This window comes from Equus caballus, chromosome 14, assembly GCF_041296265.1.
Source record: "Equus caballus isolate H_3958 breed thoroughbred chromosome 14, TB-T2T, whole genome shotgun sequence".
Lineage (NCBI taxonomy): Eukaryota > Metazoa > Chordata > Mammalia > Perissodactyla > Equidae > Equus > Equus caballus.
This window is the reverse complement of record NC_091697.1, coordinates 74433860-74458362: the sequence shown is the minus strand read 5'-3', so window position 1 is coordinate 74458362 and position 24503 is coordinate 74433860. Positions and strand designations below refer to the sequence as shown.

The window sequence follows — 24503 nt, the reverse complement described above, 5'->3', positions numbered from 1 at the left end:
GATACTAGCTGAAATGAACTCAATGTTCTGGCGCTTTTATTACACCCACCTTGAGTCAACCACAGGATAAGAAAAGATTTGAAGGAAAAAATTAAGCTTGATAAGATTGATCTATAACTCATTACTTGGACTCATTTTCTTTTTAAAAATTGCCTAGATCCAAACACACATGTTTTATTTATTTATTTATTTTTATTTTTTTATTTTTTTTAAATGTAGTTTTTTTTTTTTTTTTTTTTTAAGATTTTATTATTTCCTTTTTCTCCCCAAAGCCCCCTGGTACATAGTTGTATATTCTTCGTTGTGGGTTCTTCTAGTTGTGGTATGTGGGACGCTGCCTCAGCGTGGTCTGACGAGCAGTGCCATGTCCGCGCCCAGGATTCGAACCAACGAAACACTGGGCCGCCTGCAGCGGAGCGCGCGAACCTAACCACTCGGCCATGGGGCCAGCCCCACACACATGTTTTATTTTAAAGGAATAGCTGTACCTCAAAGAAAAAGGCACATGCTTTGAAGGCTGACAATAAATCAACAGTTACTATATCTGAGACTAGGTACTATGAATACTAAAAAGCTTTGCTCATTGATATATTCATTTATTGATCAAACGTTCATTCAGTGCTTGCCATGTATCAGACTCTGAGGTATTTGCCCAGGATGCATAATCTAGTAGAGAAGAGGGATATACAAATGGATAATTGTAACATATGATGGTTCATAATTACAATGATAGATATATGCACAGAACATAGAAACACATTAAAAAATAAAATTCATTAAAAAAATTTGCAATTGGTTGTGTGACAAGACACACATGGATCTCCTAGTTGCTAAATAGGTATGTGTACATATCAGTTTTATGTAGTGTCATTAAAGCCTTTTGAGGATTGCAAGAGTACATATTCAAAGAAAAGGAAGGAGGCAAGATGTACATTACAGGACCATGTGGTGGACATCTGTTCTTTTTGCCTGTCCAGCATCCACTCTCTCTTCTTCTGTTGACAGCACCTTGATTCCCTGTCCCCTTTCTTCATTCTCAGTCCATATGATCTGGATAGAGACAACTTCACCCCCCTGTTACAGGTTGAATGTGTGATTCAGGCCTGGCCAATCAGACCACTGCATTCTTCTGGTCAGAGGAACTTGTTCAGGGATAGGTATACGACACAAGAAGACCCAGTGAGACCAATTTTCAGGACTTTTGTGTATCTACTGTGAAGAGAAGATCACTCTTTTCTCTTCTGGTTACTCAACAGAATGGGTGCAAGCCCGAGGCTGCTGGATGCCCAAGGAGTAGGAGAATAAAGCCAATTCTGAAGGAAGTGATTGAGACATGGAGGGAAGAAGACTGATGGCATTTGAGCCTCTGGATCCATCCATGATAGATCTAACTGCTAGAATTCTCCAATATATTCACATTCATATCCTCTTTCTCTCTCTCTTTTCCTCCTCCCTCCCTCTTCCTCTTTCTCTCTCTCTTTTCCTTTGAAGTATTAGTGTTGGGTGTTTGCCAATTGTCACTAAAAAGCTCTAACTAATATAGTACAGAAAGAGGAAAACTCAAGAAGTAGATTTGAGGAGTGTGTATCAATAAGAAGGCTAGCATCCTTGAAGATAGGGGTCCATGAGCGGAAGTAATGGGGAACAAATGGGATAAGATAGGATGAACCCACTGGATGGTATGAAGTCATGATATCCAAAAGACTTCAGAGATGACATAGTAGAATCTATTAAGTAGAAAAAAGAGGAAGTGCATTTTACCATGAGTACACATATTAAAAATATTAGGAAGTCATAGCAGCATCAACTGAAATCAGGCAGAAGGAATAGTTAGGAGGAAACTGCACTGATAGGGAAGATGGGGAGGAAGACTCAGATCTGGACCATGGCAGTGCCAATCTGAGAAGTATAAACAGACAAATGAATACGGATTAGGGACTGCTAGAGGACAGGAAGGACAATGATGAATATAAAGAGATACAAGTGAACTAAGTTAATCCAAGAACTGACCAAGTCTACCCAAACTAAATCTAAAGAACAATCTACTGACAGTTGCTTGATAGTATTCTCAGTATGCAATTAAAGAGCGTAAAATAGGACCTACTACTTAAAGACTTTAGAAGGCTACTCTAATTACCAATTCAAGAGTAGAATAAATGAAATAAACATATTGTTTACCACATGACACAGGGCTTAGAGTATGTAAAACAACAACAACAACAAACAAACATCCTGAAACATTGAATTGAGGCTAAAAACAGTTGTGACTTTAGTCTGGTTTTATGCTAGCTGGATAGTATTTTAAACAATGAATCACTCTCATGAGTGATTTTATTTAAAATGCTCTCTGTTAATTATTAATTGCTCACCCAGGGCTGATAGGGACTTAAAACACTTCTGATTTTCTTTACTCACCAGCCAGAACCCTACATACCAGGGCCAATACAATGTCTTCTTGTCTCACTTACTTTAACCTGTTTTAAGGGTGTAGAAAGATATTTACATCAGAGGAAAAAATCAACAATATTTAAGAGTAACATTCATTCCAGAAAACTGGAATATGTCAGGACTAGACAGGTTTTGTATATATTAAATAATTGTGGTTTTAATTCTTTTTAAAGCAAGATAATAAACTAAAATTCAGAGGGCTGGTTATTTGTTTCTTTAAATCTGCCAAAGAATCAGGATATCTCCTTACATTTCCTCCCTCGGGCTTGTGGGGTTTGGAGTCCTTCCTGTCTAAACCATATATTCTTTGATCTGAGTTTTTGCTTTGAGTTCCTGTTAAAGAAAACACTTGCTATTACTTTCTCTGAGAAACATCAGTACTTTATATGTTCCTTTTGGACCACAGGGGCATTATCAGAGCAGTAAGGAAGGCTACACTTCAGATGGGACAAAAAGACCATCACAGAAGCCAATAAGCATCTTTGAAGGTATAGGTTATTGGACACTGTGCCCAGTGTTCTAATCTTAGCATAAATTAAATTTAGTTGTATTAATTAGCAGGTTTTAATGTCTGCTGTCTTAAACAATGTTTTAAAACCATGGGGATTTGATTTCAAATAAGTTCTTGGGCTCTCTGAGGCCTGACCAAAGGAAGAAAAACAAGTGTCCCCAAAGATCTGAAAAGCACAGACTTGTAACACCACATTAGGCAAGCTCGAAGGCATATATGGGCTCTCCTCGGGCAATCCAGTGTTTTTTTCAAGGGTCATCATCCTGAAGCACTACCTCTTTCACATAATTCACACATTTGACACAAATATGTGGGAAAAATGTGTAAAGTTTACAGTTCGGTTGAAGTAAAAATCTGTTTATTTAAAAGGGCACATTTAAATAAAAGCTCTGTTGGAATTGCTAACATACAGAAATACCTAACACTAGGGATTTTTTTAAACTCTAGAGTCTTTCCTAAACACAAAGAAAATTTTTAAAATGTTAAATCACAAATTTGTTTTTGAGGAATATTAGCCCTGAGCTAACATCTGCCACCAATCCTCCTGTTTTTGCTGAGGAAGACTGGCCCTGAGCTAACATCCGTGCCCATCTTCCTCCACTTTATATGTGGGATGCCTGCCACAGCATGGCTTGACAAGCAGTGTGTAGGTCCACACCCAGGATCCAAACTGGCGAACCCCAGTCGACGAAGCAGAACATGCGAACTTAACCACTGCACCACTGGGCCAGCCTCCACAATTTTTTAAATATGTCTTAAACTTTCTAAATTTAAATTTTAAAATGAAAAATTGTTAAATCACAAATTTTTAAAATGAAAATTACAAATGATTGTATTGAATTTAGATTATTTGTTTTCCATTGGTTAATTAGGCAGCATACACAAAACCTCATAACTCTTTTGGTATAATGTATGCTGTCACTTTGGTGCCAAAGAGATGGGCTTAATCTAATAGGAATTGTTCTCAAATCCCTCCTCAAGACCCTGGGGACCATGTATCTGTAATTTCTGGGAGTGGCCTCTGGATGGCAGTGGTTTTTTTTTTGAATATTTTTTTTTTGGTGAGGAAGATTGGCCCTGAGCTAACACCTGTTGCCAATCTTCCTTTTTTTGCTTGAGGAAGATTGTTGCTGAGCTAATATCTGTGCCAATCTTCCTCTATTTTATATGTGGGACGCCACAATAGCATGGCTTGATGAGTAGTGTGTAGGCCCATGTCTGGAATCCAATCCCATGAACCATGGGCTGCTGAAATGGAGTGTGTGGACTTAACCACTATACCACTGGGCTGGCCCCCAAGGCAATGTTCTTTTTAGTTTGCTTCTTGGTCATCGAGACAGTTTTTCTAAGTAAAAGTTGCAGGGGACTCAAAGAATCATCTCTTTCAATAAGCAGCTTCTTAGTGTTCTCAATTCCTTAGTAGCTGTGTGGCTTAGAGCAAGTCACTTAACTGACTCTCAGTGTCCTCCTCTATATAAGGAGGATTCTATTCTAAACTTGGAAGGTAGTTGCAAGGATTAGATAATTATAATAACACTATTATTTATTGAAAACTTAACATGAACAGGTACTGTATAAGAGTTTTACAAGTAATATCTCACTAAGTCCTTCCAACTACCCTATAATGCAGATATTACTACTCTATCTTTAGAGGTAAGAAAACTGAAGATCAGGATAATCAGGAGTGTGGCCTAAGTCCCATGGCAACTCCGTGGTGAATGTAGGGTTTATCTTTCTAGCATATAATGTAAGTAAAGTGACCAGCAAATTGCCTTGTGCATAGTAAATATTAATAATTTTTAACCATTTTTATTATTGTTATTACCACAACTATTAAATTTTATGTAAGATGTAAAAATTTTAAAATATTATTTCCAAGATGACTTAAATTAGGTATAAAAATCTACTATGACCTAGTTGTTCAGATATCTTAACTTTCCCCCAAAGTATATTTGAGCAAAGAATGCAAGGCCAAAGAGGATTTGTAAATAAAAATTTATGGTCAATTAAATGTGAAAAATGCTATATATTTTATTCTTATCCTGGAGAGTCAGAAGAAATATTAGCATATTAAAGCTTCTGAGATGTTTTGCAGTAAAGAAAACCATTAATCCAGTTTAACCCAAAGTTTTCAAATATATTTGCAAAGGAATTCTTTCTTCATGTAATATTTATGACCATTCTTTGAAATCAGTATTCTGCGGAAAATATTTGGGAAAAATGAATCCATTGAAATTCCTCTTCCAAGTTGAGGATGCAATGTTTTGACAAGTCTTCTTCTGCCAACTCGACTCCCTGCTACAGATGTGCTGTGAAATGTCAGGGCTGACAATAAAGTCTTTCTGACACTTGACTGTTAAACCTAAGTTTTTCTTAGGCTTTTCTTACAACAGTACAACATTCTTTCTACTCTGCATATCACAGTCCCAGGTAAAATCCCAACCCTTTTCTGAAATTCCTGCTCACAGTGTTTCTTAGATCTCCTTACAGACCTTATCTTCTGTACCTTTCAATGAGTTCTAAAGTCTCGGTGTCTCTAAACCTTATTGCTATTTAATTTGGCACGTGCTTATGACTCCACAATTAAATTGTAAGTTCCTTAGTGTCTGGAATCATGCATTGCACTTCCACGTATCCCTAAAAGAGCACGAACACAGCAGATTGCTCATTCATTCATTCATTCATTCGTTCAACAAATACTCACTGAGCATCGCCCATGTGCCAGGCACTGTTCTAAGTGCTGGAGTACAGCAGCACCCCAGCAAGATCATCAGTACTCTAGTGGAACTTCTCTTGTACTGAGGGAGATAGATAAACAAGTCTTCAAGTAAGTACAGAATATAACGTCAGATAAGAATAAGTGGTATGAAGCAATAAGGGCATGTGAAAGAGTGAATGAGGAGAAGTTACGTCAGTTTGGAAAGGCTTCTTTAGAAAGAGAATATTTAAGCTAAAACCTGAATAATAGGAAAGAGCTAGCCACGCATTGAGAAGGTTAGAAAGAAGAGTGTTCTAGATCAGCGGAAAGAACCAGGGCAAAGGCTGGAGGATGGCTGAATTTGCTAAGTTAGAGGACTAGCAGGAAGGCCAGTGTGGCTGGAGCACGCACAATAAATCAAGGGATCAGTACGGTCCCTTAGAGTGGTGGGTATACTCCAGACTGTGGCAAGGAACTTGGATTTTATTTTAGGTGATATGGAAGCCATGGAGCATTGTAGACATGGGAATGACCTAAGCATGTTTTCATTAAGTTAAAAGACCACTCTGACAACAGAGTAAAGAATGAAATGTAAGGGATCAAGGGAGGAATCAAGGAGGCCAATTATAGGCTGTTTTAGTAATCAAGGCAAGACATGATGGTGATTTAGAAAAGGGTGGTAGCCGGAGAGCAAGGGAAGTAGACAGATTCTGGATGAACTTTGGCAAAAGAGACAATGGGACTTGCTGGTTTGAGCAAACCTGCGGATAGTGATATTTCTTAGATGAGGGTGTCTGGGAGAGGAATGACTGTGTGGAAGGGTGGAGAAGATTATCGAAAATCCTTTTTGACCATGTTAAGGTTAAGTCTGTAAGATATCCAGGAATATGTGTCAATTTTACCAGATTCTGGAGCTCATAGGAAAGGGCAGGGCTAGATATATACATTCGGGAGTCACTGTACAGAAATAACATTTAAAACCATGGGACCACATGAGATCATCTAGGAGAGAATGTAACTCCAAGGCACCTCTAAATCTGGAAGTGGTACAGGAAAAGAAGAGTAAAAAAAAAAAAAAAGAGAGAGAGAGAGAGAGAGACTGAGAAAAGGAAGCCAAAACGGTAGAATGTGGACAATGGGGTGTTGAGATGTCCAAGCGACTAAAGAGCAGCTGGAATGAGGGAGTAGTTAGAGGAGTCAGATGCCAAAGACAAACTCTTCACAAAGTTTTGCCGTGAAGAGGAGCAGAGAAGCGGGGCAGTAGTTAGAAGGGACACAGAGTCAGGAAAGGACTTCCCTGGATCCCAAGATGGGAGACACTAGAGTTTATCTGGATAGAGCCGGGAGGAAAAATTAATGATGTAGACAAGAGAGGGACTAATTGAACATATAATTCTTTGTTCAATTATTGTAGATTTTTAAATGTATTTGATTCATATTAGACTGAATAGGAGGCTGTTTGCCAACATATGAGTTGTAATTGTGACCATCTCTGGGAAATAAAACTGGGTGTAATAGTAATAACAATATTCTCTTAACTTGTATTTCATGCTTATTATGTGCCAGACATTGTTTTATATGCTTTACATATATATTAGCTTCTGTATTCCTCCAAATAACAATAATTGTTCTCATGTTACACTTGGTGAGGAAACTGAGACACAGAGAGGTTAAAGTAACTTGCCTAGTGTCGTGTAATAAGTGACAGAACCAGGATTCACACTCAAATAATCTGACTCTGAAGCCTTACCTACCAGGATAACCTGGTCAAAGGTTTCACATCTGCTGGCATTTCCTCAGTTCATGACACGTTTTGTGGTTCACCTCCTCTCAGTACTCTTCTTTCTCCAAGGGTACACAGTTCCAGAAAACGAGGAAAGGGACTTGTTCTTCAACCCTTTCTCTTGTTGGGGCCATCTTAGGAGTTGGTCAAACCAATCAGATGTGGGCAGCAATTCTATTAAACGTGTTCCTTTTAGAATATTTATAAACATACACTACTCATAAAATACAGATTTCGACACTATAGTTTTTTTTCCCATAAAAATATTTCTTCTATATACACATTTGATGCACATGTATATTATTTTAATGGCTGTAGGGTATTCAGTTGTTGGCCGACAGCACAATTCACCTAACCCGTCAAATATGTTTGCGTGTGTGCTTATGTATTTATATAAGAAGTCCATGTTCTTAGCAGAAAAGTCAGAAAATACAGCTTAGCAAAAAGAATTCCACTCCTTTGTTCCATTTAATAAATATTACTGAGTGTCCATTTTATATCACACAACCATTACAAATCATACCACACACATACCCACAGGAGAAAGCGAGAGAGGGAGGAGAGATATGTAAGCAGTAATTATCATTTCCGAATGGTGAGATATTAAGGGTGATTTTAATTTTTTTCTGCTTGCCTTTTTTCCCTTATTTTTCTATAATGAGCATATGTTACTTTAATACTTGGAAAAATGTTATTTCAAAAATTAAATATTTCTACATATTATGCTGAGAGCACATGCATTACCATGATTTGAATCCATTAAGAGAGTAAGGCATGGGGGCATACATGGACATTTTATTATTTGAATTACTCAATAATAACGTTCCCAATTATTCCACTGCCAGGAGCATTGTTCAGGATGTGTGTGTGTATGTGTGTGTGTGTTGTGGGGCACTACATAATTATCTATGATAATTAGTATATATTTAACAATAATGGACAATTAACATGGAAATTTGCTTCTTACCACTAGATCTACCTAAGCAAAGAAACAGAAAGAGAGATCCAGGACACATTTTCAAGGAAAAAAACTCCCCAAAGTATAGGTAGAAAATTTAGATATTTTTCTCTGTCCCAGTGTTCCGGCTATCCCATTTAGACGCCTCTTTTCTTTTCTTTTCAATCTTTTATTGTGAAAAATTACAAACATACTAAATATATGTATATTTGAATGCTCAAAAATATGTACAATAAACCCCATGTTCCCACCACCCAGCTTTAATAATTATCAACATTTTTAAGAATTTCTTTTCCAATTGCTTGTCTTGCATTAGTAGGACACAATAATACTTATAAACAGGAAAACTATGTTTGTAGAAAAGTTTTTAAATATTAAATAAAAAAGGAATGGTTTTTAAAAACCTCACTGCATAGAACTGCACTAAATTGTGAGAGGTCCCCAAGTAGTTTCTAAGGCCTGCTGATGCAGTCACCACGTTTCCAGACCAATTTGCCCTTTCCTTTCCAACAGCTAGTTGAATGCATTATTACACTTGGAAAATGGAAGAATTAAAATAAGGAAAGCAGTAAACCAGGAACTGTGAAGCTATAGGACAGAACTGGGGGAAACAGCGAGCACTCACCCAGGCTAAGTATGGCCAAGAAGACAGCCCAGGGACAAGCAGCACCAGGCTGGGTAGGCCACTCTCCTGTACAGAGGTCGCAAAGGAGGGCTAGCGGAGCACTATCAAACTTCACCTGGTTGTACCTACCTAAACTGTTGTCACTGCTCGTGGGCCAGGAGGCAATTCTATCCCTCAGCTGCTTCTTTTTACAGGAGTTGTCTGACTTCTCAGAAAGGCCTACTTCCTCCTTCCTAATTTCTCGGACGAGCTGCATGCGGCATCTTGTAAAATCCTGAAAGGAAATCTTCCCATTTTCATCTGCGCCCAGTTGGTTCATGATCTCAGCCACAGACTCTTCCATATTCAGTTGACGACAAACCATCAACAAGTCATTTCTACGGAAGGGGTTGAACAGAGGAAAACTCGTTAGGAGAGACATTTGCGCTAGATAAAGTGATTAACGAAGAAGAAAGAAAGGAGTATCTCTTGAATATATCTACACATAGTAAACCTATTTCCAATTTTCTCATTGCTTCTAGAAAAGTGTAAGTGTGCAAAAAGATCTGTTTCATCAGGGTTATTCTAGACAAGAACGCTATTATTATTTGGAAGAGTGAGTCTATTTTAAATCCTTTGTTCTCTTTTTTCTTCCTGCCTCCACGCCCTTCCCTCCTTTTCTTTCTTTTGAAATCGATGGAGCACCTGTAGAGTATAGCACTGTAATCTCACCCTAAGATAAAGTTTCAGAACACAGAAAAGCTATTGTTTCTACTCTTGGCAGAGTTTAAAATCTAGTCAAGTTGTTAAAGAGCCATACAGATTTTTAACAAGCTCGGTTTTCAGCTTTCTGGACCAATCAGCTCATTTGAGTACGTCTTTAAAAATGTTATTTAATCTTGACTTTCACGACTCAGTGTTTGTCTACCTCTGGTTATTCAGGATTTTCTTTGACTATTTTCCACCTTCCCATCAGCAATTAGTAAGCCCTAAGACTTAGAGCAGGGATCAAAATCCCAAATGTCTTCCAGGACTAGGACATAACATAAATGTGTGAAGGGGGGATCTAAGACAAAAGGGATTGGTGGAGTCTGTGGCTGGACTAAAGAAGTACATCCGGCCTATAGTTTCTCAAGTTAAAAAAAGAAAAAGAATAAAAAAGGAACAAGAAGAAGAACAACACTATGCTGGCCAAGAACATTTAATTGGAGGACATCATTTGACCCCTGACATATAAGTCTTGTTCTTTTCTCTCGTTCTAAGCTCCTTGGTGAAACATTTTGTTCATATAGTTCTAACTGTACATCTCAATAAAGGTTAAAGGATTACAACACTGAAGCCCTGGGAAAGACATTAGGAACTATTCCATGGTCACAAACAAAGGTAATTAGCGTCCCTGTCTCAACATACCACTAAAGTCCAATCGTCTTGAGAACATGACCAATCTGATGTTTGCTGATACCTGAAACCTAACAGTGAAAATTAAGACCAACACCTCTCTTCCTCTCACCCTTCACAAATTCCTTCTCCTGGTCAATGTTACTGTGATCTCCCCAAGTTCCCCAGGCTCATAGAATTGTAGATATTTTTAATATTTTTTCATTCACTCCATCTTACCCCTAATTTCCCCCACCCTGGTCCCCAGTGTCCAATTTATCATCAAATTTCTGTTGGTCCTGCCCCTGAAATGCTTTTATATTTACTCTTAATTGTGTTTTCCAAATGTACAACACTCTCCAAGACCTTCTCAATTTATTCTCAGCCTATTACACTAACTTGTTTAGCTGGTCACCCTGCTTCCATATGCCATCCATTTTCATGTTTCATAAATAATTTTTACATACAGCTACGTTTTATTTTATCTTGTGTGCATGTGTATGTCTATGTACATATGTATATTATATATATGCCTATGTGTATATATTTATATTTTTTATTTGTAAGGTAGATGTATAGGTGGATGAACAAATAAATATACACATACAAGTGGGCATGGTAGGGGTCGGGCCGTGGCTGAGTGGTTAAGTTCATGTGCTCTGCTTCGGCAGCCCAGGGTTTCGCCAGTGCGGATTCTGGGCGCAGACCTAGCACCACTCATCAGGCCATGCTGAGGCGGCATGCCCTATAGCACAACTAGAAGGACCTACTGGGGGGGCTTTGGTGGGTGGGGGGAGAGGAGGAGGAGCAGGGGGGAGGAGAAGGAGAAGAAGATTGGCAGCAGATGTTCACTCAGGTGCCAATCTTTAAAAAAAACTAAAAACAGAAGTGGGGATGGTAGATTAAATTATTAGTCCTAATTTTTCATTCTCCTATAGTAGTGTTATATATCCTTACCCTTGTCTTGCCCTCAGGATCAAGGACATTCATGGTAAGTGTGTCCTTCCCCATCCCTTAACTTCAGGTTTGACATCTAACTTGCTTTGGCCCCTAGGATGTTAGCAGATATGTGTTTATTTAGTTGGGCTTGTCCTCTTCCGCTTCTGCAATCATTATGAGAAAAACAAACCATCGTAGCTATTAACCCACTAGGCTGGGCCCCATAATGAGCCACTTCAGCGGACCTGTGGACCTGTAGCCTACGAAGAGCCACTCTAGCTGACCTTAAGATGTAAAATTCTTATCGTTTACGACAATGAGATTTTGTGATTGTTCCCCGGCAATATCTAACTGATACACTGAAATAATTTTTAAAAAATGCATTCATATGCTTATCTTTTTTGCCCTTCCCTGAATACAACCTGTCTGATATTCAGCTGGATTCATCCAAGACATTGGGATGATTACAACTGCTAAATCAGGAATACAAACAGAAAGAAAGGGCCATGTTCAGAGTCTACATTCTAAAATAAAATTTTCTTTTTTATATTTTTAGATAATAATCTTAAAAATTAGGCTTGGTGGGAGACAAAGAAGTTTTATAAAATCCAAAAGTTCACACACTAAGATGTTAACACTAATATTTTCTGAATGGTAGGAATATAGTGTTTTCATTTTCTTATTTTTGCCTATTTTTATTGGTAACTTTCTACAATGTACTACACTACTTTTATAAATTGCTATGTCATTTTTTTGGTTTTAAAAACGAGCATAGGGGCCAGCCCCATGGCCGAGTGGCTAAGTTCGCACGCTCCGCTTTGGCGGCCCAATCCAGGACCGGTTCGAATCGTGGGTGCGAACATGGCACCGCTCATCGGGCCATGCTAAGGCAGCATCCCACATGCCCAACTGGAAGGACCCACAACTAAAAATACACAACTATGTACCGGGGGGCTTTGGGGAGAAAAAGGAAAAATGAAATCTTTAAAAAATAAAAATGAGGATAATAATAGCTCCTATCTTATAGAGTTGTTCTGAGGGTAAATGAGATAACTCATGCAAAGCACTTAACATAGTTCCTGGCACATATTAAGGAGTCAATAAATAGTAGCCATTATTATGATTATTTTATAATTATTGATCATAGATCTTTCACAATGCCCAAGTTTCATGGTTAAGACTTTAGTAATTAAGCACAAACTGCTCAGGGGAGAAGACTGCTTACTGAACTGAACTGACCGCCTCCCTAAGTGGAGCAATCTGTCTGCAGAGGCCAGCCCTTCCTCCCCGCCTGTGGCCCACGTATGAACGCTGGGCACCCTCCTGAGAAACCCAGCTCTGCCCAGGCTTGAGCAGTCCCATTCTACAAAAAGCAGCTCAGAGAAAAGATCTGTGTTCTAGAAACGCCAACTCAGAGGAGAATGCGTAATGCTGCATTTTCATTTAAAAGGTCTGAGCCATTGAAAGGCTAATATAAAAGATCAAAAACAACATACATTGCATTCTACTAAATTAGTTCTGATTGTAATCTTTAAATAGAAGTGCTAGTTTCTAAAAATGAAATTAAAGCTAAATTCTTTCAGCATAGAGATATAGAACCAGAATAACAACTAACAAATCTGCAGGAGAAGTGCTATTATCCCCATTTTACAGATTAAGATATGAAGGCTGAGAGAGTCACAGAGCTAATATACAGCAGAGCCAGGAATCGAAATCAAATCAGTGTGATTCCACAGCTCTTACCCTTTCCATTCTACCATTCACCACCTTGGATGTCAATCATATCAAATTTTGACCTGTGAACACACATAAGGATGACACTAATATAAGCAGCTTGATTATCAATGGTCATTAGTTAACAATACTTTCATATTAAACCAGAAAGACTACATAGATCTATATATGTGTTACCCTTCTATGTTAAACATGGATGAAAACAATAAGTTACATTTTGTTATCAACAAGATGAGAAAACAAATTTACAAGAGAGAAAAAAAATTCCAAAAGCTCTCCTTTACATACCAAGAGCTAAGCCTAGAGAACCTGGATCACAAAGGTTTACTATGAGCCATTGTATCAGCTTGTTTAAAATGGCCCTCAGTGAATTACACTCCTCTGTGACCAGGCCTCTTTTGCCATACCTCCCATCAAGGGGTGGAGCCAATTTCCCTGCCCTTGAATCTAGGCTGGCCTTGTGACTTGCTTGATCAATGGAATGTGACAGATTTAACATTCTAGGATTTCTGAGCACAGGCCTTAAGATGCCTTGTAGCTTCCACTTTGAGCTCAAACTTTTCCAACTCCATGCAGTCCTTGTAGCCCACTCAGGCCCACAAGCGGTCTCTTCCTTCTGCCAGCATTTAGCCCCTGCACCATTCATTCAGTGACTATACGTAACTTTGTGACAACTTTTGGATTGTTGTACTAACTTTCATTTCTCTCCTTCTCTTTTTTTTTCTTTTATTATTTTCACACACTCAAGTCTTACCGTTCCAACCTGACCACAAGCTCCTGGAAGCCAGTGTTGACCATGCATCACTCTCTCTTGAGATCTACGCAGCACTCAGCACATCACCGTGTACACAGCAGATCTCCCTCACATCTGTTTGGATGGACTGATTCATAAACTTTCCGAAGTTAAAAATGACTACTCTTTTAAGGGGGTCCCCACTTTATTTGATATTTTCCAACATACACCTCTCTGTATTCTCCCACAGAAGGCAGCATATAGGATGCTCAGTAAGTATGAATGACCAGTGGACACCATAAAAACAACCACCACCCCCTTGTAGCCTTAGTGACAGAGCAGCATGACAGTTTCTCTGCCCTAGGTCAGGAACGTTTCTCAGAGGAAGAGACACTAAGCTACAGTTGTCCAAAACTGAGATGGCAGAGTGGAGAACTATTTCAGTAGCAATAACATCACCACATAAGGCAGCAGCCTTAAAAAAAAAAAAAGAAACAACCAAACTTTTGTATATTATTCCAGAAAATACGTACATTCATTGTAGAAAATGTAGACAAGCAAAAAGAAGAAAATAGAAACTACATGCAATCCCTCTACTCCGCAATAACCACAGGGAACATTTTGGTTAACTTCACAAAATTTTGGTGAACATTTTTTCCTCTAAATAAATAAATTTCCTCTAAATAATTTTTTTCCTTTCATCATTGCGACAACTGTTCTAAAAGGTGTTTCACATTTATTCATATTCATATCAATATATCTTATCTTCAGAGGATATCACCGTGAGGCAAGAAAGGAATAGATTCCAGTTTATAGCAGAGGAACTAGCCAAGTCAGGTAATATTTAGTTCTGTAAAGAACACCAATCACCAGGCAGCAAAATTAAAATATGACTGAAGATCGATGCTTCCAGCTCTAAACTGCGTGCTTTCACAATGCACAGCTATTACTTTCTGTATATAAAAGCCTTTTTGTCTCTTGGCTATTCTTCTTCCTTTAACTTATAAAGAAATTGAGTAGGAAGTGAAAATTCAATGAAGCTATTTATCATTCAGCGAAATTCACAGCCCAACATCGGGACTAGATAATGGGAAAGATGGGCTTAGGTCTCTCAGGCTCAGAGGCAGAGAAAAACATCATTCTTCTCCACAATGATACTAAATCCCAAACCCAGATGGAATGAGGGCTATGCAAAAGCAATCATTACTTTGAGTAAGAGGTTAGATGCTTCTGTTCACAATTCTCAACAGACACCTTTGGAACAGGTAGGTGTGCCAGTAATAGCTGTTTATGAAAGAACTCAAAAAAAGTCTAAAAGTTCATTTTGCCCCTAACTCTTCAATTTGAGTCACACAAAAATGTAATTTAGAAGTCTAATTTCTGTTCCATAAATATTTAAAGTGTGAAAAATCGTACGTCATAAAAAAACAGGCTTCTAGTCTATAGTTGGTAATTTCTGGGTACAGCTGTTGGCTGGAGCAAATGCATTTGCCTTTCATCATTGCTTCTGAGTAAAATAATTAAAGTGGAGAACAAAACAAATAATAAGCAAATAAACTCATAGTTAAGATAAAAGGAGAAGAGGTTATCAAAGATAAGGGATTTCAACAAATGTCAGAAAGACATAAAAGAGATGGGAGCAGCTGGCCGATGACACAGGTGCTAAAAATCCTTGCCTAGAATATGCAGCAAGGGAGCTGCAGAGGCAGTGGCAAAACCCTGAATGTTCTGGGTTGACAGTTGGCAGTATGATGAATGGCGAGAATGAGAAGTGGGACTGACAACACCGGGGCTCTCCTTACCTTTCATAGCCTGGAATAAAGAGATACTGTTCAAAGTTGACAAATCGGATACAAAGGTATAAGCTCGTATGGAAGAAATGATCAGGAGAACTAAAAGCACAAATGGTAAAAAGAAACTGCCTGGGGAGTGGGCTTGGGCGTGGAGAGGGAGGCAGGGCAGGAACCGGTGTTTTGCCACAAGCTCTTCTGTACCATATTGTTTTTACCATGCGCGTGAAATGTTTTGATAAAAGTAATGTTTCCAAATTAAAAAAAAAAGTCAGTCATTAATTTAATTTGAGGTATGACAGACAAAAGATTAGTATGAAATATATAACAAATTCCTACACTGCAATAAGGTAAAGAAAATAACCCAATCGAAAAATGGGCAAATGATGTGAGCAGAAAATAGCCAATAAAGATGTGAAAAGATTCTCAACCTCAATAAACAGAAGGAAAATGCAAATTAAAACAAACAATGGATACTATTTTAATACCTACAGGATTGGCAAAAATGTTGGTCTTACAATACCAAATGCTGATGAGGAAGCAGAAACTTTGACATGGTGTTGGTGGAAGAGACACTGGTACTGCCTCTTTAGAAAGGTCTTTGGCAACATCTAAAAAGTAGAGTTAAGCACACTCTTCAACCAGAAATTCAATGTTTAGTTATATATGCTAAAGAAACGTATGCAGGGACAGAAGGAGAGACGCACAATATCTGTAACAGCAAAGATTTGGAAAGAGCTTAATAATAATATAAAAAATCATACTGATGAGAACAGCTAACACGGATACTTATTATGTGCCAGGGCCTAAGCTAGTGCTTTACATGTCTATTAATTAATTTAATTCTCACAACCACCCTGTGAGTTAATACCATCATTCACTCCATTTTATAAGTGAGGAAAGTGAAGAACAGAGGTGTGAAATAACTAGTCCAGAAGGCTATTAACAGAGAATGGATATATAAATTGAGGTATGGTCAGGTAATGAAATACTATAGAATGGAGTTTTTGAAAGAAATACATCTACGATATATCATCATTAATAAATTTCAAAAACAATGTTGAGTAAAATCCTCGGGTTGAAAAATAACATGAACAATAGGACAGCATTTACCTAAAGTTTAAAAATATGCAAAACAACACTGTGAATTGTATATGGATTTACACATAGGCAAGTAATAAAAACAAGGTCAGGAAGCATAAATATCAAGTGTAAAGTGGTGAGGGAGAAAGGAGAATAGGATTGGGGAAGGGAATATGGGGGAGTTAACATGTATTTATAACAACACATTAAAAATCATAGGCAAATATGACACCATGTTAACATCTTTTCAATCTGGATAATAGGTACATTTGTGTTCATTATATAATCTGTAATTTTTATTATTTAAAATTTTTCTTAACAAAAAAGCTAACATATAAAAAGCCAACTCAAACAAAACAAATATGGTCTGAGGCCATGGTTGAAGGGGAAAATGTTTAAAATGAACAACACCATTCATATCAGAATGCACTTATAGGACACGTCTCCTGGAGTTAATCAAATAAGATGATCCAAAATGTCATTTTCAAACTTTGGTCATCCTTACAGACTACAGATCTGATTATTTTCCTCTTATGATTTTCCAAAGGTAGAATTACTCATTGTTAAATGATCTAATCTCTTGATACGGTTTCCCATAGGTCCCTTGAGAAACATCTACCAATTTATAGCCCCACCAGCAGTGTTTGAGCTGCCAACACTTCAGCTATGTTTGTGGAGACTTTAGTCTAATTCTCCGTCTGTATGGGTTCACTTTCTTGTCTGCAAAGTCATTCATACCACATAATCCCAGAGCACATTTTTTTCCTTCTCTTGAGTGCTCAACACTGACTGCTGCCTTTTCCTTGAAACTCCTTCCTTCAGCTTGAGTAACAACCCTGTTTTCTGGTTTCCCCACCTCTACATGATTGCTCCTTCAGAATTCTTGTCCTTAAACATTCACGTTACCCAAGGCCTGTCTTGCTCTCTGTTTTTCACTTTATAGACTTTCTATATATGACCTAATCTAAATTTATGACCTTCTCTATCACTATTCATGGTGATTCCCACATCTCCCTCTCCATTTTCTACTGAGTAGCTACGTTTTGGCGTCATACATTTATCTTGAACTCAAAGTCCTAAATTGAATTCATTATCTTGTCTCCCCTCCACAAGTTTATTCATCCTAGCTACATAAATGACATCATCTAGTCACCTAAACCAGAAATCTAGAAATTTCCTAAGATGTTTCTTTCTCATTTATCCCCACACTCAGTCAGTCACCAAGAACTAGAGACTGTTGTGTAAATAGCTCTCATATTCATTTCATCTTGATCACCCTTGCTGCCCTAACCATTTTCCATCTAGTTTTCTGCAATGGTTTCCTCCTGGGTCTTCCTCTTTCCAACTGGAAGCCAAAAAATTACTTTTCCCTGCTTAAAATCCTTTATTTGCTCCCCTCAAGACTTTCAGTTTCCTATCCCTGTTTCTCGCTTCACAACCAAGGCCCATCAGAATACGACTCAGGCCTACCTCTCTGGCCTCACCCTCCTGCTGAAGTAGACAACCTGCATTCCAGCCCTACTGAATTTCTTTTAGTTTCCATAAGAAGCATTGTTGTTTTACATGCCATACTTTGTACATGTTTATTCCTCTGCTGAGAACATCCTTCCTTTCCCTTTCTTTAAACTCCAGCCTATGCTTCATAATTCACTTGAATGGCATGTCCTTCAGAAATCTCCCCTAAATATCTCAAGTAACTGCCAGTCCAATTTGATGCCCCTTCTCAATGTTGCTGAGGCATCTGTGCTTGCTTTGATCACTTCCCCCACTCTACAGTAATAAGTGATTTATTTTCTCTCTCTTCTGCCAGACCAGAGGTTAGTAACTAAAGCCTACAGCCAAATCCAGATCATTGCTTGCTTTAGTAAATCAAGTTTATTGGAACACAGGCATGCCTACTTGTCTATGTATTGTCTTTGGCTACTTTGCTACTACAACAGTGGAGCTGAATAGTTGTGACAGAGACTGTATGGCCCGTAAAACCAAAAATCTTTACTATTTGGCCCTTTACAGCAAAAGTTTGCAAGCTCCCGTACTAGACTATAAATTCCTAGAGGACAAGGCTCATTCTTTGTTCATCGTTGAACCTCTAACCCCTGGCATATAATAGGTACTAAATAAATGAAGGAATGGGTAAATAAAATGTTAGATTTGAGGTAAAAGAGATGGAGAGAGAACTGAAATAATGAACCTTTAATCCCATTTCTCCTTTGCTTCTTGCACACCCCAATTTGCAATCGATGCAAATGGATGTGATGGAGAATTTCGTCTGTTTTGTTCACTGTTGTATTCCCAATACCAAAAACAGTATCTGGCTTTTAACAAGTGATCAGTAAATAAATGATGAATGTATGAGCATTTTTTCATGTGCTTTTAATTAACCAGAAGCCTCTGATTTGAAATATTCCAGTTAACTGAAATTTTATACATGAAGAAGCAGAATAGCAAATATAGTCTTTAGTTAATCAACAGACAACTTTCTTTAGGAGCATAAACATTACATTCTACAGTTTAAAATGGTGTTTTGATGTCAAAAAGGGAAAGCAAAGAGACACTGCTATGTATAAATGTACCCCAGCCCCTCTTTAAAATTCAATCTTTATTTACAAAAAGGACAGCTGTAGCCTGTGAACATATGGGATAAAAACATGAAGAGCCATGAAGGAAAGAAAATTAATTGGTGATATTACCTAAACAAATAAAATGCCACATGACACGCATCCTAAGGAATTAACTGAAATCTTCTTGGACCTTCCCACCACAGTCTTTAAGCACTCACTAAGTCAGCCAAAGTAATAAATGCAGGAGACTGGCTCACAGTTGAGCCTACACATTCATTCTCTCTCTCTCCTTGTCTCTTTCTCTCTCTCTCTTTCTCATAAATCATACTATTAGAAAGGATGAAGCTGTTGGCATTATTTTTATATCTGAAAAAATGCTTTTGGTTGAGGTTACCCACTTGAAAAAAATACAAAAAATAGGAAAGACAAAAGTCGAATTGAAAGAATAAACTTTGACATCTAATTTATATTATGAAGATTTTCTTTTTGAAATTTCACACCCAATGGAATATTGAAATATAGGCTTTTGCAAAACCAGAATTTCCCATTGCCAGCTTCCTCAACATTGTCTATGTGGAAACCTATTTTAACTCTTGTGAATTAACATTTATCGTCTTGAGTTGCACTGTTCAATATGGAAGTTACTACACACAGGCGGCTAAGTTTACATTTAAATTAATTAAAATTAAATACAATTAATAATTCGTTTCCTTATTTTACTAGCTCAATAGCCACATTTCAAATGCCCACTAGACACATGTGGCTAGTGGCTACCACACTGCACGGCACAGATACAGAACATTTCCATCACTGCAGAAACTTCTTTCGGATAGCACTGGGAAAACAGAGTACAATATACCCAAAAAGCTTCAGGCAGTAGTATCAGTCAAACAAGGACATTGTTACGAATGGCCATTATTACTTTTAGATAAAGGAGGAATTACAAAATAGGAGACATTTTTCCTCAAATATAGAAAAGCCACTGTATCATAAATCTGTTAGTCTTCTTTGCAGCTGATTTTCTAATTTTGGATTCATTTGTATTCATAGGATACACATGAAATGATCACTTTTTTGGTTAAGGAAATCTGATCAGATTCAAATTCATGTCCAATCGATAACCCACTGACAAAAAACTTTGGTTGAAAGATTTATCAGACTTTGGGGGGCAGGTAGAGGGATGTGTATGTTTCCTACAGGAAGCACTAGCTTTGTCTTTTTAGATGTGAGGTATTGTAATATTAATTCTTTCCGATGTTTAGCCTGAAATTCCTGAGAGTTCACTGAAATAATGAACAGACAAGCTCAGTCACTGACATGATGGCTTCCCCTTCTCCAGGTGAAACGTCAAGAGTGACTAAAGGCGAATACTCAAGAAGAAAGCATCGGCAAACAAGTAAAGTATTACTTATACGTATTTTTAAAAAGCTCTTTCTATAATTCTTTCACATGTAACTGTTTCCTAATACTCTTACTCTTCATTTGTTTGGCAATCTCTCAACTTGCCTTTTCCTATCAATATTCCAGTGGAAGAAATATTTTAATATGTTTGCCCTTTGGATTATTTTTTAAAAATCAGTAAATTAACCTTCTATATTAAGCAAGATTCAGCTTATCTTCACAATGATTTGTAAGCACTGCTTAAAAGCAGTCTCTGCCATTCCTGGGTAAAAATACTCATCCAGAGCACCTATGCTTCAGGGGCTGTGCTAGGCGCTTTAGAAATATTATTTCATTTAATCCTCATAATAACGTTAAGAGAGACGGTCTCCGTTTTCCCGAGTCTATCAGTTCCTTCTGAGAGGGCACCTGTCTGAAGTTCCTGGCACCGTGCTTGGTTCACAGCAGGCACTTGAACAGGTTGGTGGATGAATGAATAAATGAAGGTAGCTCTTTTGTAATCCCAGTGACAGACATAGACCCTTGCAGTGAGCACTCAGTAAATCCTTACTAATTGAATATATTGGCAATAATGGTCAGAATGACAAATGGGTAAGTGGCTCTTAATATACAAATGTCCCTCCAAAAACTCCATTAAGGCCAAGCATTTCACCACAGATCCAAAAACCATGTAAGGCAATCATGTCTGAAAGATATAGAAAGAGAGGATAACAGAAAAGACCTCAGAGATGGAAGTTTGGGGGCAATAAAAGATTTGGGAAAGTGTGCCACTTTTTAAAAACTTATTTCTAAGTGTATTTTAACAACACTTTGAGAACTGTTATCCTTTCAGATCACTTTAGGTCATATTTTTATAGGAAAATTACAGGACACATAACACCATTAATATAAAAAGACAATTGTACCCACATTTTTCCATCACAGCAAAAAGATTTATATTACAACATGTATTTAACACATAAAAAACTCACAACCTGCTGTGAATGATAAACTTGCAATTATATTTATTTTTTCCATAGTGGAGGAGGAGCACCTAAATGTAGTAATAAAAAATAAAGCAAAATTTTTCATCACGCTCTTAAATTGAATAGCCAAGGCTCATACATTTTTATGTATTAGCTAGGCTCCAAACGAGCACTTGACCCCTGGCCCTCCAAAATGGAAGTGTCTCACCCACAGAGCCTGCCACGGGGAGCCCCGAGGCCCTGCCACCCTGGGGCCCTCCCACATACCCCCATCCTTTTTAATCCTCTGTCCCTTGGTCTCATTCTCTCTCTCATCTAAAACCCCTCTCAGTTCTTCCTGCTTCACAATTCATTCGGACCAGTATGTCTGGCCTCCTCTGCTCACACACAGCTAGGGCTTGCTGCATCCACATTCAGAACAGGCAATGTTCTCAAAGTTTATTCTGGCTCCTTGGATCTTCCTTTGGCCCAAACAGAAACCCACACCTCTCTCTGAGGCCGACACTGTGACACTGCAAATTTCCCCAAATGTTATTATTTATATACTCTCCACCAGCATTTAAAAACATTCAGCACACAAAAATTTTTTTCTGAGTGCAAAGCCATTATGTTAAAATTCTTCTAAATATCTTCCAAAGTACTTTAGTTTTAGAAAATTGTCACTCATAAAATGGGGGAAAATGCTTCTTACACTGTTCTTTGAAGGGTAAAATAATGCAATGTTCTTTCCATGAATAATTTTCTCTTATTCCACTCATTGTGTCAGCTTCTAATTAAAATATCATAACATGAAAAGCAGAGGAGGCCTTGTCGTTTGATCACAGAAATGAGAAGGGGAAGATTTAATTCCAGGATACGCAGCAGCCTCAGGCAAGAAATTTTGTCATTGTGCCTCATTTCCTCAAGTATTTCATGGGGATATCACACTTGTCACACTATGAAAACAAGCCAATGCAATGACTTTTAGAGCAATGCATCTGCCTTACAAGCTAGAGAGTCACCAAAATTTGAGGAATTTTCTAGATTATTTTAGAGAATCTAATCTGTGATAGATTGATATTTTGTAGAATAAAATAAAATGAGTTTTTAGGCAAAAAGGATTTAAAAAGGACATAGAAAAATACAAGCTTAATTTTAAAAATTAGACTCAACTTGGTGAAATTGGTATAAAAATTTCTGAAGTGGAACAGTTATTTCCGATTCCTGTACTTACCTTGTTGCAGTCAGGTAAGAAAAACACTAGTCTGTGGCCCACTCTGAAAACCAGTAAACAGCCTTTGATGATTAAGTAGCTAGGAACTAAAGCTTTTTTTCCTTTTTGCAATTACTGATTATAGCTTTTAGCTGTTCACCCACACATTGTTAACTGTGCTGTCTAGGCAATACGCTATGGGACTCCCACTAGGTTCCTATAGATAGCATCTCCCTGGAGCCTGGGTCACCATGATAATGGGTGTGTGAGCTGTTCTTCAGGAATTAGAACCCCTTGTCCACTTCAGGCCAGTTGAGATGACCAACTTATCAACTGGGCCGGTGCAGATGTCAAGTGACCTTTTGACGTCAAGAGGCTAAAAACTCCACCCTCAGATCATGCTAATGCCACCATTTTGTGAACATGCGTCCTATGAAGGGCCATGAAGCTTGACTACGCTGCGCAGATCGTCAATTACCTCACCTTTCTTCACCTCCAAGCATCTGTCTCCACACTTCAGACCACCTTGCCCCCCACCCCATAAATATCCCTGAGTCCCTATTTTCAGGGAAGTGGATTTGAGACTCATTCTCCCGTTTCCTCACTTGGCTGCCTTGTGATTAACCTCTTTCTGCTGCAATCTCGTCATCTTGGTGTTCGGCTTTCCAGGTGGCGGGCAGAAACAAACCTGGCTCGGTAACAACTCTTTGAGTAGCACTGTTCTAAATATCACCAACGTGGCTAAAGCAGTTCCTTACTCCATTGATCGGAGACTAATGTGGGACAAATGGTACCAAACAGCAACAATGCCAGTGTCCTCGGTAGCTCATCATCTTTGTCTACCTAGACATTTCATTCTAAGGAAAGTAAGTATACACTGTAACAAGACTGAAGTCAGTGTTGAGTATTAGTGAACACTATATTGGGGAAATAATCCACAGAAATGCCATCATAATTTTGCCAGTTATAAATAAATTTAAGTTAAAACATCTTTATATTTTATAAATATATACTATAAAATATATATTATATAAATATATTTCAATTAAAATAAATTTAAAGCTAAATCCTTGAAAAAATATCCCTTAACGAACCACCATTTCATATATTTAAGTGAGCACCGTGAGCTAGGTGTTCTACAGAACTGAACGAAAGGGCTCTTTACATTTTAGAAGTTTGGGATACAAACTACGGCACAGATTGATTATAAAATAGTAAGCACAGGGAGGGAGAGCTATAGATAGAAAAATCAAAGGGCGCTCACTGGCTGTGCCTGGACCTGTCAAGTTAGGATAGTGGCTCAGGGAAAGATGGTAAAGTTCCAACAGGAATCATAAAAAGCTGTTTGGATAAGAAGGAGGAGAGGAAATGAGGTGAGGAACAGGAGGAGGGGAGGAAGCGGCAGAGGGAGAGGGTGCAGCCCCCGCCGCCGCCGGAGGGAGAGCGGGCAGGGAGCCAGACCTCGCAGGGAGAGTGTGATGTCAGCTAGGCAGAGACAGGGGCTCAGCAGCTCAGTGACAACCATAAGACAGCAACAACACTTCAGCTTTAAAGCCAAAACTTCAGTTTGTTTCTTTATTTAAGAGTGGGAAGATTCCCTCCTATGTCGATTTTCAAATCAAGGCAAATAAACTAACCTCTTTAATGCCTCCGCTTTGCCAAAACTCAGGGCTCTGAAACATCAACACCTCCCTTCATCCCCTTGTCTATGAGGAAACTATAGAAA

General features: G+C 38.2%; 1 protein-coding gene across 4 annotated transcripts in view; it reads right to left on the bottom strand.

Annotated features, from left to right (window-relative positions):
* MCC (MCC regulator of WNT signaling pathway) overlaps nucleotides 1–24503 on the bottom strand; it is a 407698-nt gene that overhangs the window by 326114 nt on the left and 57081 nt on the right. For all 4 annotated transcript variants that reach the window (XM_001504578.7, XM_070234444.1, XM_023617859.2 and 1 more), the window contains exon 2: nucleotides 9153–9400. In XM_001504578.7, the coding sequence (XP_001504628.1) occupies nucleotides 9153–9400 (248 nt within the window). The remainder of the gene's footprint in view (nucleotides 1–9152; nucleotides 9401–24503) is intronic.